This window comes from Schistocerca gregaria, chromosome 8, assembly GCF_023897955.1.
Source record: "Schistocerca gregaria isolate iqSchGreg1 chromosome 8, iqSchGreg1.2, whole genome shotgun sequence".
In the NCBI taxonomy this organism is placed as follows: Eukaryota; Metazoa; Arthropoda; class Insecta; order Orthoptera; family Acrididae; genus Schistocerca; species Schistocerca gregaria.
The window spans coordinates 169,065,999-169,084,725 of NC_064927.1; the positions used below are offsets into that span (position 1 = coordinate 169,065,999).

General features: G+C 37.9%; 1 protein-coding gene across 2 annotated transcripts in view; it reads left to right on the plus strand.

Annotated features, from left to right (window-relative positions):
• The window catches only part of LOC126284872 (fatty acid synthase-like), a 364,243-nt gene that overhangs the window by 83,491 nt on the left and 262,025 nt on the right, over positions 1 to 18,727 (plus strand). For both annotated transcript variants that reach the window (XM_049984111.1, XM_049984110.1), the window contains exons 9-11: positions 2,378 to 2,515; positions 10,475 to 10,702; positions 13,103 to 13,250. In XM_049984111.1, coding sequence (XP_049840068.1) covers positions 2,378 to 2,515; positions 10,475 to 10,702; positions 13,103 to 13,250 — 514 coding nt within the window. The remainder of the gene's footprint in view (positions 1 to 2,377; positions 2,516 to 10,474; positions 10,703 to 13,102; positions 13,251 to 18,727) is intronic.

Consider the following 18,727-nt stretch of genomic DNA (forward strand, 5'->3'; position numbering starts at 1 on the left):
AACTGTAGTTGCTGCACCCACTCTGACTGCACACGGAGGAGAGTGTCTCCTGCAGTTTGGTCACAGGCATGTTGTATGCATTTCTCCAGGTGTCTCAAATCACGGATTCTCTCAGCATACACTGTCTTCTTAAGATGTCCCCATAGATAAAAATCAAGGGGTGTTTAAGTCAGGGGATCTTGGTGGCCACTTCACGAAACCATGGTGACCAATCAACTGCCCTGGCAGTTGTTCCTCCAACCATTCAAGGACACCAATGCCATAGTGTGGAGGGGCTCCATCATGCTGAAAATAAGATGGGAAAATGCTGTCAGCATTCAGTGTGGAAGGGAACACAAGGTCCTGCAGCAGCATCAGATACTGTGGCACAGTTAAGGTGTTGTAAATGAAAAATGGCCCAATGATGAGGGTGTACTATATGCCACACTACACCATCACTTTGGCTGGACTATGTTCTCGAATTGGGGCAACCCGGTTCAGATTTGTGTCACTCCAGTGTCCCGTTCAAAGTGAAATATGCCTCATCGCTGAACAGTATGCCCTTGGCAAACGAAGGATCCAGTTCATGTTGTTCAGGAGCCCACAGGCAGAACTCCAACTGGTGATCAGGGTCATCTTCATTAAGTCGATGTTGCATCTGCAGTTTGTAAGGATGCCACTTATTGGTGTGCAATATCTGGACAACAGAGGGTTGGCTTATTCCACATGCTAGAGCCACATGAAGAGTACTTCATTTAGGACTTTTCACAAATAACGCAACAACTGCAGTTGCAGTTTCCTCATTGGTGGCAATCCTTGGTCACCCACTATGTGCCCTATCATGAACAGAGCCTATCCTGGAATTTGGTGATCACGTGAGCCACCGTGATATACGATACCGATCCTCTGTCTGGGTGCCGTCTGTTGTAGTCAGCTGCTATTGTTTGGTACCTGCGTTCCCCTGATATAAGGATGATTTTGATTTTCTGTTTATGTGTCAGATCCATTTTAGATCACCTGGAACAAAGAGAGGCATGAGTCGGTGTCAAGGTAACTTTGAACATTAATAACTTATGAACTGTACAAGATACACAAAAACAAATTACACCACTCAATTCCACAGTTCAGGTGAGTGTTATTTGATGTGGCATACACCGCCGTTCCCATTAAAAAAAAAAAAAATCTTGAATACATTATAGCAGATTTCAAGATGCTGGCCATGAATGACATTCACTCCAAAAGTTGCGGCCCCACGTCAAACCTACGTTACCATCATCACATTTCAATTTTCCCTTTAATCTTCCAACTTATGAAGGTGTCCAAGGACTTTTGACTTGCTCTGTGCGTGTGTATATATTGTTGTTGTTGTCTTCAGTCCTGAGACTGGTTTGATGCAGCTCTCCATGCTACTCTATCCTGTGCAAGTTGCTTCATCTACCTGTACATACTGCAACCTACATCCTTCTGAATCTGCTTAGTGTACTCATCTCTCGGTCTCCCTCTACGATTTTTACCCTCCACGCTGCCCTCCAATGCTAAATTTGTGATCCCTTGATGCCTCAAAACATGTCCTACCAACCGATCCCTTCTTCTAGTCAAGTTGTGCCACAAATTTCTCTTCTCCCCAATCCTATTCAATACCTCCTGATTAGTTACGTGATCTATCCACCTTATCTTCAGTATTCTTCTGTAGCACCACATTTCGAAAGCTTCTATTCTCTTCTTGTCCAAATTAGTTATCGTCCATGTTTCACTTCCATACATGGCTACACTCCAAACAAATACTTTCAGAAATGGCTTCCTGATACATAAATCTATATTGGATGTCAACAAATTTCTCTTCTTCAGAAATGCTTTTCTTGCCATTGCCAGTCTTCATTTTATATCCTCTCTACTTCGACCATCATCAGTTATTTTACTTCCTAAATAGCAAAACTCCTTTACTACTTTAAGTGTCTCATTTCCTAATCTAATTCCCTCAGCATCACCCGATTTACTTTGACTACATTCCATTATCCTCGTTTTGCTATATCCTCCTTTTAAGACACTGTCCATTCCGTTCAACTGCTCTTCCAAGTCCTTTGCCGTCTTTGACAGAATTACAATGCCATCGGTGAACCTCAAAGTTTTTACTTCTTCTCCATGAATTTTAATACCTACTCCAAATTTTTTTTGTTTCCTTTACTACTTGCTCAATATACAGATTGAATAACATCGGGGAGAGGCTACAACCCTGTCTCACTCCTTTCCCAACCACTGCTTCCCTTTCATGCCCCTCGACTCTTATGACTGCCACCTGGTTTCTGTACAAATTGTATATATATGTTTGTATTATGTATTATTTATTATATTTCCTATTATTTTAATTGCTAATCTACTATTTTATGTTTAATGACAGGTTGAGTCAATGAGAATAGCGGATGCAGAGTTTGTGAGCCTATTGCATGAGTTACATGTTGCACACATACCCGGCCATTTGTATCGTGGATATACCATTGTACCTGCAGTTTTAGGAAACTGTGGTAGGACAGTAGAGGTAGGTTTAATTTGTGTTTGTGTGTGAGTGTGTAATTCATTTTTATTTTTCATGCACACTGTATAATTAGAAATTATTATGTAGTTCCAATGTTTTGTTATTGAAGTACCAGCAACTTGGAATTGATAATGCTTTATTTAAATTTCAGTTACAGTTGCATGTACTAGAGTCACTCCAAAAGAAATGCACACTATTTTTTTGAAAATCCGTCTTTTATTCTACATGTTTGTAGGTTTTACAGTATGTAGAAACATCCTTTAGGAACAATATTTTCATTTCTCCACATAATTTACACCCCTCTCAACTGCCTTATGCCATCTTGGAACCAGCACCTGTATACCTGCACGGTAAAATTCTGGACCAACCTATTGGAGCCACTGTTTGGCAGCATACACAAGGTAGTCATCATCTGCAAACCTTGTTCCACAAAGAGAGTCTTTCAGTTTCCCAAAGAGATGATAGTCACATGGAGTCAGGCCAGGACTGCAGGGCGGGTGTTTCAGTGTTGTCCATCTGAGTTTTGTGATTGCTTCCATGGTTTTTTGCCTGACACGTGGCCGTGCATTGTCGTGCAACAGCAAAGCATTCTGCTTTTGCTGATGTGGTCGAACACAACTCAGTCAAGCTTGAAGTTTCTTCAGTGTTGTCACATATGCATCAGAATTTATGGTGGTTCCACTTGGCATGATGTCTATAAGCAAGAGTCCTTCGGAATCGAAAAATACTGTAGTCGTAACTTTTCCAGCAGAAGGTATGGTTTTGAATTTTTTTTCTTGGGTGAATTTGCATTATGCCACTCCATTGATTACCTATCCATCTCTGGTGAAAAATGATGGAGCCATGTTTCACCACCTGTCACAATTCTTCCAAGAAATTCATCTCCATCATTCTCGTACTGTTCCAAAAGTTCGCTGCATACCATTTTTCTTGCTTCTTTGTGAGCCACTGTCAACATCCTGGGAACCCACTTGGCACACACCTTTTTTAACACCAACACTTTCAGTATCCTGCAAACACTTCCTTCCCCTGTCCCAATGTAGCATGACAATTCGTTCACTGTCATGCTTCTGTCAGCAGTCACCAATTTGTTAACTCTCTGCACATTGTGTGGAGTGTCTGCAGTACGAGGCCTGCTGCTGCGAGGACAATCCTCAATATTGCCGTGCCCACTTTTATCACATAACCTGCTTGCCAATCGACAAACTGTACTGCGATCAACAGCAGCATCTCCATACACCTTTTTCAACCTCTTGTGGATGTTTCCCACTGTGTGTGATGTCCTTAGGTTAGTTAGGTTTAAGTAGTTCTAAGTTCTAAGGGACTGATGACCTCAGATAGGTCATAGTACTCAGAGCCATTTGAACCATTTGTTTCCCACTGTCTCGTTTTCACAGCACAGGAATTCTATGACAACACATTGCTTCTGATGGATGTCAAGTGTAGCAGCCACCTTGAAGACATGCTGTGACAGCACCACTCACTGGAACAGGTTGAACTAAGTTTGAAAACAAGCAGGAAGGATGTATTTATACACTGTAGAACATTCACACATGCAGAATGAAAACTGTATTTTTACAAAAATAGTGTGCATTTCTTTTGGAGTGACCCTCGTAACTTATACTGGTGACTAGCTTTGAACATAGCTGTTTATTTTCCAATTGGACCTGCACTAAAATTACATTTCAAGGCAAAATTCCACTAACATACTTGGATAATGGCCACACAAGCATATTCATACGATAGATATGGAATGATCTTACTACATCATGATTTGTTCAACAGATGTGAATGTATCACACATGTAATAAAATCACTCCATATCTATTGTATGGCTATGTGCTTTGTGGACGTTACTCAGGTATGTCAGTGGATTTTTGCTTTGATAAGTACTTTCAGTGTAGGCCTGGTATCAAAATGAACAGCTGCATTTGAAAGTAGTCACCATTATAAATTACACGCAACTGTGGCAGAAATTTGAACAAAATTAGAAATTTTGCTTATGTGCTTTTTAATGATGATTATATTTTAACAGCCTTTATCAAATCCTAGAGAACCTGGTAGTGCTTTGCAGTTGCTAAATATGTATGGAATCAGATATCAGTCCCACTACCGTCTGTGCCCTCTCTCTGTCCATCTCCTCTTCCAGCTTGTCTCTGACTTTGAGCCTGATTTATTGTTTCTGGAAACAAAACCTTAATTGGTATTTGACGTCACTTAAATGGAGTGGAAAAATGTTGACATCATTGGTATACAGTTTATGAGACAGGCCTGTCCAGCTGTTGAATCTGTGAGAGGAGTAGTTTCAGTGACAGTATTTTGCACAATTTTAATCTGTGTAGCATTACAACGTTTTGGATTATTCAAATTCCATAGTAGTATCCTAATTCAAAGCCACATAAGTTACTTTCTTATTTTCTGTTACAACTAGTTGCCAAGTAGAAAACAAAACAGCAGATTGTTGTGTAAGCAATTTTTTTGTTTAAAATTATATATAAAGAGGAAGAATATGTTTGAGAGAAACCATTTGTTTAATGGTTTAAATGCCATGCTATTATAATTAAAACCACATTTACATCGACCTCTACGTCTACATGGATACTCTGCAAATCACACTTAAGTGCTTGGCAGAGGATTCATCGAACCACCTTCACAATAATTCTTTATTACTCCACTCCCTAACAGTGTGCAGCAAAAATGAACACCTGTATCTTTCCATGAGAACTCTGATTTCTCTTATTTTATTATGATGACCATATCTCCCTATGTAGGTCAGCATCAACAAAGTATTTTCACATTCAGAGGAGAAGGTTGGTGATTGAAATTTTATGAGAAGATACTGCCACATTGAGAAATGCCTTTGTCTTAATGACGTCCACTCCAAGTCCTGTATTATGTCCATGACAATCTATTCCACATATATCTATATCGACAATACAAAATGTGCTGTTCTTCTTTAAACTTTCTCAGTGTACCCCATTAATCCTATGTGGTAAGGATTCCTCGCCATTCGGGGGGGGGGGGGGGGGGGGGGAGGGAATGACAAGCCTGGTGTAGGCAATCTCCTTAGTAGATCTTTTGCACCTTTTAAGCATTGTGGCAATAAAACACAGTGTTTGGTTTGCCTTCCTCCCGACATTTTCTATGTGTTCTTCTCAGTTTAAGTCATTCACAGGTGTAATTCCTAGGTACTTAGTTGAATTTACAGCCTTTAGATTTGACTGATTTATCATATAACTGAAGTTTAACAGATTATTTTTAGTACTTATGTGGATGCCCTCACACTTCTCATTATTGAGGGTAAATTGCCAATTTTTGCATCATACAGATACCTTTTCTAAATCATTTTGCAATTTGTTTTGATCTTCTGATGACAGTACTAGATGGTAAATGACAGCATCATCAACAAACAGCCTAAGACAGCTACTCAAATTGTCTGCTTAATCATTTATATAAATAAGGAACAGCAGAGGGCCTATAACACTACCTTAGGGAATGCCAGAAACCACTTCTGTTTTACTCTATGACTTTCTGCAATTACTACAAACTGTGATCTCTCTGACAGGAAATCATGAATCCTTTTGCATAACTTAGATGATATTCCATAGACAATCAATTTTATTACAAGCTGCATGTGAGGTATGGTGTCAAATGCCTTCTGGAAATCTATAAGTACAGAATCAATTTGAAATCCCTTGTCAATGCCACATGACACTTTGTGTCAGTAAAGAGCTAGTTGTGTTTCACAAGAACAGTGTTTTCTAAATCTATGTTGGGTATGTGTCAATAGACCATTCTCTTTGAGATAATTCATAATGTTCAAATGCAATATATGTGTTCCAAAATCGTACTGGATATGGAAGTTAATTGTATGGGCTGAAATTTAGTGGATTACACCCACTGCCTTTCTTGAATATTGGTGTGACATGTGCACCTTTCCAGTCTTTGGTGTAGATCTGTCATCGAGTGAGCAGTTGTGTATGATTGTTAAGTGTGGTGCTATTGCATCAGCGTACTCTGAAAGTAACCAAATTTGTAAACAATCTGAAACAGAAGACTTACTTTTATTAACTGAATGAAGTTGCTTCACTATGCTGAGGATATATACTTCTAACGTCCTCATGTTGACAGCTGTTCTTGATTCAAATTCTGGAATATTTACTTTGTCCTCTTGTGTGACGGAATTTTGGAAGGCTGCGTTAAGCAAACTCTGCTTTAGCAGCACTGTCATCTATTGTATTTCCATTGCTATCACGCAGAGAAGTCATTCATTGTGTCTTTCTGCTAGCATGCTTTATATACAACCACAATCTTTTTGGATTTTCTGTCAGGTTTTGAGATAAAGTTTCATTATGGAAAGTATTTTAAGCATCTGGCATTGAAGTCTGCACAAAATTTCAAGCTTCTGTAAAAGATCACCAATGTTGAGGATTTTACAATCTTTTAAATTTGGCATGCTTTTTTTGTTGTTTCTGCAACATTGGCCTGACCTGTTTTGTGTATCATGGGGGATCTGCTCCATCCTTTGTTAATTTATTTGGTATAATTCTATCAGTTGCTTTTGATACTATTTCTTTGAATTCAAGTCACATCCGGTCTATACTTACATTGTTTATTTGAAAGGAGGGAAGATTGTCAATCAGGAAGGTGTCAAGTGGATATTTATGTGCTTTTTTTAATTGGTTATATTTTTTGTTTATTTTTGGAGGATTTGGTAGTTACATTATTTGACGTTGCTGTGACACCACTATGTCAGCTAATCCCTGTATACATTTGATGACCATTATTAGCTCAGGATTATTAGCTCAGGATTACTTGTTGCTCAGAGGTCAAGTGTATTTTCACAACCATTTAGTATTCGGGTGGGTTCATGAGCTAACTGCTGAAAATAATTTTGAGAGAATGTGTTTAGCACAATTCCAGATGATGTTTTGTCCACAGCTCTGGATTTAAACACATATTTTTGCCAATTGATGGTAAATTTAAGTCACCACCAACTATAATTTTATGAGTTGAGTATGAGTTCAAAATTAAACTCACATTTTCTTTGGACCTTTCAGCAATTGCATCATCTGAGTTGGGAGGACGTTAAAAGGATCCAATTATTACGTTATCCTGCTTGCCAAGAATGATCTCTACCCATACTAACTCACAGGACCTATCTACTTCAATTTCATTACAAAATAAACTACTTCAAACAGCAACAAACATGCCACCGCCAACTTTACTTCTCCTATCCTTTGTGAACACCATTAGGTTCCTTGTAAAAATTTTGGCTGAACTTATCTGTGGCATTAGCTAGCTTTTAGAGTATAAAAAGATTTGAGCCACAATGCCCTCTATTAATTCTTGGAACTCTGATACTTTCCCAACACAGCTATGACAATTTACGAACTGTCTGTGGAATAGTTAATGAAATCACACTTTCCACAGTGAAGCACAACACAGCACAGCATTTTCTTTCTTGTAATCAGTTTTAACAGAAAATCTGCAAATTACTGTTTAAGACACCATTCTCTCTGTGTCAGAAAAGTTCTAGGACAGGTTAAAAAAAAACTAGGAAGTTGCACTTACCAAGTAATGATTCTAGCTTTTATTGAAGTAGTCCCCTTGACTGTCTATGCACAGATGCCAACATTTCTTCAGGTCTTGGAAAAAAGCAAGGAAATTTTCAACTGCGATGCTTTTAAACTCATTTGCCACAGTCCATTGGATGTCTGTGATATCTTGATGAAGCTTTTCTTTCAGTCACCTTATCACTCATAGAAAAAAGACAAAATCACAAGGCAAGAGGTCTGGCAGATATTCCTATTATTAACTGAAGAGCCAAAGAAACTGGTACACATGTCTAAAATCATGTAGGGCTCCCATGAGTACACAGAAGCACCACAACACGACATGGCATGCACTCAACTAATGTCTGAAGTAAAGTTGGAGGGAACTGACACCATGAATCCTGCTGGGATATCCATAAATCCGTAAGAGTATGAGGGGGTGAAGATCTCTTCTGAGCAGATCATTTGAAGGTATCCCAGATATGCTCAATAATGTTCATGTCTGGGGAGTTTGGTGGCCAGTGGAAGTGTTTAAACTCAGAAGATTGTTCCTGGAGCCACTCTGTAGCAATTCTGGACATGTGGGGTGTCATGTTGTCCTGCTGGAATTCCTCAAGTCTGTAGGAATGCACAATGGACATGATTGGATGCAGGTGATCAGCTCTGAATGTGAAGTTGAAATTATTTTTTTGAAACATCTGAAAATCATCCTAGGATAGAGATCCCAGGATCTCTACATAGCAGCCAGACAACCTAACCAGTTAGCTATGGAGGTGAGCAGAGACTTCTGCTGCCAGGAGAATACTGGGAACTTAGGCTATTTATATTATTAAATAAAAATAAAAATAAATAAAATAAAAAATTACTGAAACACACCAAGAACATCAGAAGAACTATCAACACATTATAAGAGAAATAAGGGTCAAAATAAACAAATAAAATGAAAGTAATCAGAGATATGAAGCACAGAATCTTTTAAAAATTTGTACTTAAACTTGCATATTTATAACACAATGAAAAATAAAGAAAGATATTATATATTCTCCATATGACAGTGCTGATTATGAAAACAAATTTTGTTATGCTTTAAAAAAAAAACAGTTCATCAAAAGTGAACTTCACATTAATTATAAAAAGACACTGTACAAGGTTTCCATCAAAAGGGTGATAAGATCCAAACTCAGAAGAATAAAAGAAATTTCACTCATTTAGATTTAGGTAATTGACCACTGAAATTATCATGGATGGTGAATTTAAAGGTAGGCAGACAGATTAACAGTGTATCCACAACATTGTTCATAATAAAGGATGTTACACAATCCAACAGTTCAGATACTTTGTACGATCTGGTCTGTTTGTGCTATACAAATGATTTTAAAGCTGCCACAGCATAATGTGTACAAAATACAGTGCTACTTTACAGAAAGATATTTTGGATATGCACAAAAGAGACAGAAAAGCAGAAAAATGGAAGAATTCATTTAACACTCTTAAATTGGTGAAGTCTATGGTGCTGTACATCTGTTAAAAAGCAATGCAAATGATAAAAGATTCAGTAATTAACAACAGTTCAGTCTCTGTCAGTCTGTGATCTGAGTGGCCACCCCTTCATCTTTCACCTTCCTCAACTTCCAAAACCTAGGACAGATTCATATACATTTGTACACATGTATTGACAATACTAAAATTTTTAAATTTCATCATCTGAAGCAAGGTAATCACTGACTAGCAATTCTGTTCCATCATTTTCTAATTTTCTCAAGTGAATTTTCCTTTTGATACAATGTAAAAGTGAAACAATGTTATGAAGCATTTCTTTGTAAGTTCAACAAGTGTTACATGGTGTCCTTATAAGATATTGTTTGTTATTATGTGCTGCCCAAGTTAGCTTACCTAGGTGTATCTTCATGTAGTAAATGTTCCTGATTAATCTTCAGTTAAAACTTCCGGGCTGAGAGGCCGTGGTCGATGTATAAAATTTCCACCTGACGTTTTGTCTCCAGCTGCGGGAGACATCTTCCGAGGTCTCCCGCAGCTGGAGACGAAACGTCAGGTGGAAATTTTATACATCGACCACGGCCTCTCAGCCCGGAAGTTTTAACTGAAGACTCTTCCGGCCGTGAAAGCCTGCACTGTATGGTTCCTGATTAATATTCCATTACAAGAGGAAGAAAATATCACTGCATTTCTTGTATTCTCCAGTGACTATCAGTACTGATGCAGTAGGAACATTCTACAACCAAAAAATGAGGAGGACAGCTAACTACTCATTTGCAAACAAATCATAGTGGTCCACAGGTATATTTAATAAATTGGAACACTGTATGAGCTTTCAAACTTTGTGTTTAGTTAGCTGCTTCCTCATCTTTTACATGAGTAAATTATATCTAACTTTCTGATGTTACAGCTGAGCCCTCTGGAGAAGAAATTTTCAGTACATGTACTTCTGTCACTGGGAGAAAACAAGTGCCACCCAGCCACAGTTGGTTCTCTAATGCAATTCGATATATTTTCTGCTACAATGAATGAATGTTTTAAAGCATTAATTCTTGAAGGAGTTGACTTGTTATTTGCTATATTTTCAACTGACGGAGATGAGTGGGCTCTTCGGAACAGCATCACTACCTCTGTGCAGGTATTTAATTGCAATTTTGTTATGTTCTTTACAACATTAAGTGATATGACTTTCAAAACAGATCAGATTATTGCAAGACATTGATCTTAAACAGCATTAAATTCTCCCATATGTTTCACTTATATACAAATCTGTTGTGTCTCATTCACTACAAACAATTAGCAGCAGTGCTATACGTATAATAACATGAAAGCTCTTGGAAGAGACATAGAGGCAAACAAATAGAGGTATCATAATTAAAGGAACTGTAATTAAGAAAATATGATTGTGTTTCATGACATATTAAAGGAGACAGAATAAAACAGTGATAATAATATGTCAATAGTGCCAATTTTGATAAGTTCCATAGCAATTTTGTAGATGCATTTCATGAAATCTTTCTACCTAAAACCTGCTGCATCATTGTAAAAAGTAAATTAAAATGAAGCACTGAAAGCATAAGAATCTCTACTGTTAGGAAAAGGAAGCTATGCAAAGACTTAAATTATAATAAATTTATTCAATATCTTACACATTATAAAATTTTGTTTAAGAATTTTATAAAGTTAGCAAAACAAGTCATAGAAATAAATCAAAGGAAGTGAAGTCTAACATCAAATCTGAAATTTAGAGTGTGAGGATGGGTACCAATGAAGATAATGAAATTGGTGTATAAAAACCTAGCTGAAATAATAATTAATCTTTTGAATAAGATTACTTCCAAGAAGTATCCAAATATGCTGAAATAAATACACTCTTCAGCAAAGGATCTTGTCAAAAATATTTCAGAGAGTAGTTACTATCTACTTAAAAAAATATCATATAACATTAGATTATTTTGAACAACCGATTTGGCTTTAAGCAAAGAGAAAATACTCTAATAACTTTGTTAACCAGATTAGTACCTCATCAGGCAGAATCATAAATTGGAGGGAATCTACTACGACATCACAAACTCCTTCATCATAGTAAACCACACCTTGCTAATGCATAAACTAAAAGCTGACAGTGCCCCTCAAGGATCTATTCATAGCCCTATTCACTGTCTGTTTTGTGTTGTTGATTTCCCCACCAAAGCTTCCAGATGATACATTTGTTTTAATTGAAAATGATGAAGCAGAAAAAAATCCTTGCTGCATCAATAATTCACTTAAAAACATGGTTCCAGTGAAATGAACTCAAAAACACACAGTGTACAATTCAAGGTCCAACAGTCAAAAATGCCAGTAAATTAAAATCATCTGTAAAGAGAAGGAAATAATAGAATTAGATGTTACAATACTAAGAAAATTTAGATAATACTTTAGAATGAAATATACACATTGTGCAATTTTCAAATAAACTATACGACTTTCCAGTTGTACAGCAAATATTGTGCAGTGCCACTTACATGAATATATGTAAAATTGCATACCACAGATATTTCAAACCAAACCAGTAAAAAGGTGTGGGATTATTTTTTGGGAAAAACTTTAGTAATACATCATGTATCCTGAATGTCCATAAAAACAGTTGTGCTGGTTATCCAAGGGAAACATGTTGTCCATTACGCATAGCCGAAAACTTTTAACACTGGTGCTTACCATCCCCTATACGTGTATGAGACAATTACCTTTTTATGCAACTAAAAATTACTCTTGAAAGATATTTTCTTGACATATATGGTACAATCACCTTTTTAAACAACGAACATTACTGTTGAAAGTTATTTTTTTGATAATTCATATACTACAAGAAATAAAGCTAATTGTTTGCTTCTTGTTCATTAGTTAAAATTATATTATCAGTTAAAATTATATTATATGTTCAGATTCCACAGCCTATGGGACTGAAAATCTTCAACAGACTAAATGATTATTTTATGGCACTAAAGGATATTACACCACAACTGGTACACTAAAAAAGTAACTATCACACTTTATGAACCACTATGTAATGTAATTAGTACATTTAGATGTAGTTGATACATAGCAGACAGATGATGATGTTTCATGGTTCATTCAGCACTGGTTTGGAGAAACTGTAAAGTAAATTTTTTCATATTTGACATGTTTGATTCTTATCTAACTTTTTAATTTCTCTTTGCATAACACCACACTGTTTCAGAGACAAAGTTATGCTTAAAGATCCAGAAAACTTCTCACAGTCTCTATAACTTTAATTGTGAATTTTATTTTATCATGTCATGTTTTTGCTATAGCACACTAAGTAAGTGGTACCTTGGCCTACAATTAGAAAAATATTTGTGATACAAATGCTTCTGCCTCATGTTTTATTTCATTCTATAAAAGAAAACAAATATTTTTTATTCATATAAGTAACTATAAAAAACATGCAACACACTTTAAGAGGGTTATGATTATCGTTTTTGTCATATATTGTCTGTTTGAATGAAGATACTAATATTACAAACTTTGTTAGATTGCCCTGCTCAATCTTTTGAAAACCATTGGTGTGAAGGTAGATGTATTCATTGGTTCATGCCCTGCAAAGACTTATGCTGAAGGAGGCTACACAATTGAAGAAGCTGTACGTGCTGCCTATGAATTGGATATTGAAGAGCGCCATGGTAAGAAGAAGTTAATAGTAGGTACATTTAAGTGTTCTTCTGCAGTATTATTCAAAATATTTTTGTTCTAATACTAATACAGCTCTTCATATAGTTTTCTCAGTTATTAGTCCTAAATTAGATGTTTATTTATGTAATACATAGCTATCTAATGTACTGTATAAAATGTTCTTTGAAGAACACTGCAGTCAGAAATTGAGAGTTTATTATTTTCCATCTGCTAAAAATCATGAAGTGACCATTGGATTCAGATTCAATGGGTCCCAGAAAAAACGCATATTCATTAATGTTGTTGTTGTGGTCTTCAGTCCTGAGACTGGTTTGATGCATCTCTCCATGCTACTCTATCCTGTGCAAGCTTCCTGATCTCCCAGTACCTACTGCAACCTACATCCTTCTGAATCTGCTTAGTGTATTCATCTCTTCGTCTCCCTCTACGATTTTTACCCTCCACACTGCCCTCCAATACTAAATTGGTGATCCCTTGATGCCTCAGAACATGTCCTACCAACCGATCCCTTCTTCTAGTCAAGTTGTGCCACAAACTTCTCTTCCCACCAATCCTATTCAACACCTCCTCATTAGTTATGTGATCTACCTATCTAATCTTCAGCATTCTTCTGTAGCACTAAATTTCGAAAGCTTCTATTCTCTTCTTGTCTAAACTATTTATTGTCCATGTTTCACTTCCATAAATGGCTACACTCCATACAAATACTTTGAGAAACAACTTCCTGACAATCTTCAGAAACGCTTTCCTTTCTATTGCCAGTCTACATTTTATATCCTCTCTACTTCGGCCATCATCAGTTATTTTCCTCCCCAAATAGCAAAACTCCTTTACTGCTTTAAGTGTCTCATTTCCTAATCTAATAACCTCAGCATTACCCGACTTAATTCAACTACATTCCATTATCCTCGTTTTGCTTTTGTTGATGTTCCTCTTATATCCTCCTATCAAGACACTGTCCATTCCATTCAACTGCTCTTCCAAGTCCTTTGCTGTCTCTGAAAAATTACAATGTCATCGGCTAACCTCAAAGTTTTAATTTCTTCTCCATGGATTTTAATACCTTCTCCGAATTTTTGTTTTGTTTCCTTCCCTGCTTGCTCAACATACATATTGAATAACATCGGGGAGAGGCTACAACCCTGTCTCACTCCCTTCCCAACCACTCCTTCCCTTTCATGCCCCTCAACTCTTATAACTGCCATTTGGTTTCTATACAAATTGTAAACAGCCTTCCGCTCCCTATATTTTACCCCTGCCACCTTCAGAATTTGAAAGAGAGTATTCCAGTCAACATTGTCAAAAGCTTTCTCTAAGTCTACAAATGCTAGAAACGTAGGTTTGCCTTTCCTTAATCTAACTTCTAAGATAAGTCGTAGGGTCACGTGTTCCAATATTTCTACAGAATCCAAACTGATCTTCCCCTAGGTTGGCTTCTACTAGTTTTTCCATTTGTCTCCAAAGAATTCGCGTTAGTATTTTGCAGCCATGACTTATTAAACTGATATTTTGGTAATTTTCACATCTGTAAAAACCTGCTTTCTTTGGGATTGGAATTATTATAATCTTCTTGAAGTCTGAGGGTATTTCGCCTGTCTCATACATCTTGCTCACCAGATGGTAGAGTTTTGTCAGGACTGGCTCTCCCAAGACCATCGGTAGTTCTAATGGAATGTTGTCTAACCCCGGGGCCTTGTTTCGACTCATGTCTTTCAGTGCTCTGTCAAACTCTTCACGCAATATCATATCTCCCATTTCATCTTCATGTAAATCCTCTTTCATTTCAATAATATTGTCCTCAAGTACATCACCCTGATATAGACCCTCTATATACTCCTTCCAGCTTTCTGCTTTCCCTTCTTTGCTTAGAGCTGGGTTTCCATCTGAGCTCTTAATATTCATACAAGTGATTCTCTTATCTCCAAAGGTCTCTTTCATTTTCCTGTAGGCAGTATCTAGCTTACCCCTCAAGAGATAAGCCTCTACATCCTTACATTTGTCCTCTAGCCATCCCTACTTAGCCATTTTGCACTTCCTGCTGATCTCATTTTTGAGACGTTTGTATTCCTTTTTCCTGCTTCATTTACTGCATTTTTATATTTTCTCCTTTCATCAATTCAATATTTCTTCTGTTACCCAAGGATTTCTACTAGCCCTCGTCTGTTTACCTACTTGATCCTCTGCTGCCTTCACTACTTGATCCCTCAAAGCTACCAATTCTTCTTCTACTGTATTTCTTTCATTAACAGGGATACATATTCCTGCTCCAAAAGATAGCAAAGACAGTTGCTGGTCAGATAGGTGGCATTTCAATCTTTATCAAAGAAACAAATAATTTGAAATATGTTGTGATAAATGTATGTTTTGTATGTGTAGAAGCAGTTTTTGATGTTTCAGCAATAATGACACCAAGTCAACAAATGTATATGTATCAGTGTACAGCGTGCCCAGTAATAATGAATAATTATTGACATAAAATCTCAAAGAATTTATAAATAATGCTCTTAAAATATAAAAATTGTGGAGTTCTGAAATTTGGCTATATTAACACAGATATTAGGTGTAAGACCAAACATGTGAAGCACCTTTTAGACACATTAAGATCACTAAGCTTGTACTGTCTAAATAACAAACCTACCAGGGTCAATGCATGCTTAAATAATATAATCTGTAACTTTCAGCCAAATAAAACTTAAATTGGTGCTGTCGACCTTGGTATATCAGATCACACAGGGATGTAGTTTAGACATCCTCTAAACAACAAAGCAGACAGTCATTCTTCATTTGTGTGGTCATATTGTCCACAGTTCTTTACAATTCTTGAGGGTATTTTTCTTCTGTCACTGCAATGATGCAACAAAAATACCCTCAGCACTTAAACTGGGATAAAGTATTCACTAATAATATGTCTACCAGCAAATCAACATAGAAATTTTTAGAATTATTAGCAGAAAACCTTGACTCAAGTTGTCCCAAATACCACAAAAATCACACAAAACAATCTATGTAATAAACCTGAAGAACTGAAAAACTGACACACGCCACACCTGAGCAGACTTGATGGGGAGATAATGGTGCACTATGACAAATTGCAACAGACTCAGGCTGAGAAGAAAATTTACACAAAAGTGAGAAAGACGTATAGATCAGACATTAGAGCAGCCAAGAGGAAATCCAATGATAGTTACATACTCAATTCAACAAATAAATATAAAGCAGCATGGATGGTTATCAAAACAGAGAATCTCTGAAAATAAGCTCAATATCATTCATATTCAACCAAACATCTTAAACAAACACCTGTACTATCTCAAATAAAAATCTCACTGAAGAGGCAAATAAATCTTTAGTTGTGCTCCCAGCTCTAGATAGTAAGCAACAGGACAACTTCTGCTGGTTTCATATATCATATGACAGGTTAATGAAGCAATTGCCAAAATCAGCAACTCAAAGACAGAAGACTTCTATGGAATTTTTAATAAAATATATAGAAAGAAGTACTACTGCCACTAACCCAAATCAAAAAATGTCAAATGCTATGTGAAAAAGCATTCCATGACAACTGTTGTCCCATATAACAAACTAAAGACCGCACTTGATGAAACCAAAGAGTCAGCAAAGTTTTGCAAGATCGACAAGTATGACTGGAGGGATAGGTTGTTGGCACACAGCTCAGTTTCACTGTTGTGTTGCCAGTGAGGCAACACCATTGCCTTTACTTCACCATGAGTTGAGTGATGTAGCACAGTGGCACAGTGGCACTGCAGCTGGGAGCATGCTACATCTGCACATTCCCCTCCCCCCCTCCCCCCTCCTCCCAGGGGGCTCACAGTTGTTCCATGAGTTTGTGTGTGGCACACAGAAGGTCCCAAGCTATTGCAGCCTTTTTTTCCTTCCTGGGCTGCTTTTCCTTTACCATGGTAATTCTTCCCTCTGCTCCCTCCTTCCCCTCTCTCAGTGTTATGGTTTATGTTGACCTGGCTATTCATGTGGTTCCCTGGAGTCTGTGCAATTTTGTTCCTCTTACTTGTTCTCTCTCTTCATTTTTGGCATTTAGTTCCCTCTTTGTGTTTGATGTCCACTTCAAAATTTTCTGTCTTTAGTGTGAGCCATTTGAGGAAGGAGGCCCTCTCTACCATCTATGGCATGGATTCCTCACCCCTCTTCCTTCCCCTTTCCCTTCCCCCTGCACTGCTACGTCACCAGCATGTGTAGGCAGTCCATGTGGTGAGGCTGTTATGCACCCATCTGGCTGAGGCCCCTGACAACACAGGGATCACACTATTGATACCTGAGCTGTTGCCTCTCCGTGTATACCAAGAAGGGGGTACTTGTCATGTTGGAATGCTGGAGCACCGGAACTTGCAACAATGGCCACTGTGCCAGATGTCTGTTGCTGTGGCTGGCTGGCACCCATAGGGAGAGTCCCTGATGGGAGTGGGTGGTATGAGAGTGGACACTTGGCGCGTGGAGTGTATCAAGCTGCAAAACTCTGGCAATTCTCAAAAGGCCATATTTTTGAATGGTAAAGGATCATTGAATGCTGCTTCGTATGACAGCTCACCCTTCACTTACTACACCCTGGGAGGAGAGCCATGCTCGCTATCTTGGGATGAAACACTTTCAACACTTTCTCATCTGTACTAGGATGGACAGGGCTATATTCACTGCTACAAAGCCATTGCTTTTTGTAGACAATAGCAAGGACAAGTTTGATGAAGTGAAGTGTTGCAGTAAGATACGGTTGGACTCCCTGCTGATCAAAGCATCTTGCAGCCCAGTCTGCAGCTCTTCGTGCTTGTGATTGTCTTGCCAATGCCCCAGTGTCTATTACCCATCACCAGTCTGAATATGGTTCAGGGAGTGATTTTTTGTAAGGACTTCATCCTGAAAACTGGTGAGGAACTCCTGGCTAATCTGGAGCGACATGGCATCCATTTTGTTCAACGTGTGGAGAAGGCTCGTAAAGACAACCACACTGATACTGGTGCCTTCATTCTGGCTTTCAAGGGAGATACCCTCCCAGAGAAGGCCAAGGTTATGTGCTACAGATGTGACGTCAAGCCATACATCTCATCACCTGTGAGGTGCTTTTGGTGGTTATGTTTTTGGCATATGTCTTCACACTGTATGGGTGACCCTCTGTGTGGTGACTGTGGTCACCCACTCCGTGAGATAAGCCCTTGTGTTCTGCCACCTGTGTATGTCAATTGTCATGACTGCCACTCTTCTTGCTCTCCAGACTATCCAGCTTACAAGAGAGAAAAGAAGATACAAGAGTATAAGTCCCTGAATTGCCTGTGTTATGCTGAGTCTCACCAGAAATATGAAAAACTCCACCCAGGGTCACTTTCTTCAACTTTTGCCTCTGTTACATCCTTTCCCCCTCCTCCCTCTTCCTTACTCCAGCTCATCCCCTTCTCCCCACCCCTGCCCTGCAGTTCCCATGCTTCCCTTCGAGGAGCCA